Source organism: Loa loa, assembly GCF_000183805.2.
Source record: "Loa loa unplaced genomic scaffold supercont3.49, whole genome shotgun sequence".
Taxonomy (NCBI): Eukaryota; Metazoa; Nematoda; class Chromadorea; order Rhabditida; family Onchocercidae; genus Loa; species Loa loa.
The window spans coordinates 94,782-97,474 of NW_018108229.1; the positions used below are offsets into that span (position 1 = coordinate 94,782).

Genomic DNA, 2,693 nt, shown 5'->3' on the forward strand with positions numbered 1-2,693 from the left:
CAACTGGTATTTACGGCAGAGCTAAAATTCAGTTGTGGTGATATATCTGTCCCCAGTGATATCTTCTAAATGTAACTTTCTCGAAGGGACTGGTAGTAATGCTGCTAATATTCCTATCATTTTGAATGGTTATTTGCTATGAGATATTTTTGGTTTTTCTCAAACGATCTGTCTTTTCATGTTGGCTTAGCATACATTCATACATATATGCTCCATCATGCTTACAAGCAAATTAACTTATGCCATGCAAAGCTTTAAGAGAATTAATTCGCACCTTGAAGCGGATGAAGTAATTTTGGATTTCCAGCTTCTTGGAAAAATTATGCACGTTGTTTCCTTCAATACTTTCGCAACTACTGACTTCATGACTTCCTCCACGTGACCATATCCTTTTAAAGCTATACCTGTTTTCATTCAAGCAGTACTCAAGTCGGTTTACAGTTTTCGGTTTCGATTTCCCTGGCCTCATTTCAAACACATATCAACCACTGTGTGTATGGATGATCAATAACCAGTCACAATTTCTAACCTATTTTAAAAAATTCGTAATCAATTCGTATTTTCTTTTTGCTTTGTAGCAGATATTAAATTGGTCGGACGTAGAAAAAATTGAAAGAGGAGGGGCAAAGAAGACAGTAAAATGCCTACTGAATTCAGTAAAAATCTTTTGTGACTTTGGAAAAATAACTCATAATTTTTGCAGTAGGGTGTTGTTGCTGCTGCTGCTGCTACTGCTCTCAAGTCCAATAAAATCTGCTTGTACAATGTAAGTCTTTTTATGGGCACCGTGTTTCTATCTGCATAAATATGACAGCATTCAACATTCAGGATATATTGATATATGATAGTGAACTCTGCTTCTTCTTATGTCATACTTGCTATAGCACAAGAATTCATGGAAATGTATTTTGAAGTCCTATCGATATTTTACTGATAATGAAATACAGTTTATGGTATTGTTCGTTTTCAGTAATTGCAATGCCATCACGTTTGGGACCACGTTCAGCTTCTGTAGTAGTGCAGCAAATACCACGACAGGCCAAGAAAGTTTGTTTTTGGAACTCCTTAGTTTCCTTTCTAAAATCTTTGTAAATTCAAAGCTGTAATCTTAGGTGAGATTTCATATATGATAGTGTTTATTCTCTACAGTTAACTTATTTTTGTCAAAATCTATTTGCTTGCGAAGCCATACCTGCTTATATGCATTTATAAATCAAAAACAGTCAAAAGATGATTTAGGTCTCAGTGCCTATAGTACCCGATATGAATACTCAGAAATATGGAACATGTCAGACGAATATTATTGAAGCTGTGGCGACAACGGACTCGTACGGGTCTGAACGTTCTGTTGTACTGCAGCAAAGGAATGGCTCATTGGAAAGCGGAAAATATGATAAAAGTAAGTTTCATAAGGTTTTTTCCGATAAGAAATTCCCCTAAGTGGGTGTTCGAAATCATTCTTCTTGGGTTTCCCGTTTGCTTCAGTGATCGTCTTTTGTTAAAGGATTCACAAATTGGCTAGATCAAATAACCATCATTAATGTTTTAGCGGGAAGTTTGACTCATTATTTTAGTAAGGAATTTTCCTTTTGTTCCCATTCCGGTAATCGGTTATCTTTCCTCCATAAAGAATATGAAATGAACATGCAATCGTAAAACTTGTTCATTTGTTTGTGCTCAAAAAATTTCGTTGTTCACTTATTTATTACTATCTGGAACAAACAGTTATCTTTTTTTCATTATCTCCTATCTTTTTTTTTTCGGAAAGGAGCGATAAGCAGTTCAAACTATGTTTTATTTTATTTCGTAGTAGCTGCAAATATTCCGAAACGATGAATATTTTTTAGGCATTCTCATCAGGTTTTCAATAAAAAAGAGCCTAGTTATTTAGCTTTAGAAAAATAAGTCGGGGTATCTTTGCTCAGAATGACAACTAAGTGTTGAATCGAATATGTGAGCGATATAACTGGATAAAGTTTTGATGGGCAAAATTTGCTGTCAAACTTTCACATGTAAACTTAAGCTTCTTTTCCAAGTTATTCTCTCCATTGGGGTACAATTTCCTCTTTACTGCAGACTGTATTTCATTTTTATTATTTTTGTATGCTTTCTTGGCTCTGTTGATGCAATGGAAGTCTTCCTTCCTGAGTTTTTTTCAAACCATAACAATTCTATAAATTTTTGGGATGGAAGAAAGTTTTCCTCTTTGTTATCTTCGAAAATAAGAGTGGAAATGTTGATAGAGAATTTGATTATACTATTCCTTTTTTTTTTAGGAGTTTTGTGATTCTTTGTATAAGCGAATCAGCAGTTGCAGATACAAAGTCCCTGTCAAATGTGTTATATGTACTATCCACCAGCATTACAGCATTGATACTATCTTCAGGCTTGTGCTTCAATGACGATTCGTATTGTGTGCATTCGGTGTTCAAGAGCAGAAAAGGTTTGTGCTGCTTACTTTCTTGTTTATTCTTCTATGCAATTAATCTTACGTGATACTAATACAAGGTGCAAATGAAGAACCGGTAAGACGAAAGAATGATTTGGAGTATTTTTTATTCAAGTGATGGATATAATTTTCCTTCTGCTTCCTCCTTCTTTCATTCCTATCTTTTATTTCATGAAAAAGGAATTTGCGTTTTTCTCGTTATTCTTCATTTTCCTAGTATGCATTTTTCTTTTTTCTTTTTTTT

At 34.2% G+C, this 2,693-nt stretch overlaps 1 protein-coding gene across 1 annotated transcript in view; it reads left to right on the forward strand.

The window, feature by feature from the left end:
• The first annotated feature begins 706 nt into the window (after positions 1–706).
• LOAG_17201 (hypothetical protein) overlaps positions 707–2,693 on the forward strand; it is a 10,533-nt gene continuing 8,546 nt past the window's right edge. Inside the window, exons 1-4 of the mRNA XM_020449863.1 lie at positions 707–766; positions 971–1,047; positions 1,240–1,399; positions 2,387–2,443. Of these exons, the coding sequence (XP_020306550.1) occupies positions 979–1,047; positions 1,240–1,399; positions 2,387–2,443 (286 nt within the window). The 5' untranslated portion in view covers positions 707–766; positions 971–978. The remainder of the gene's footprint in view (positions 767–970; positions 1,048–1,239; positions 1,400–2,386; positions 2,444–2,693) is intronic.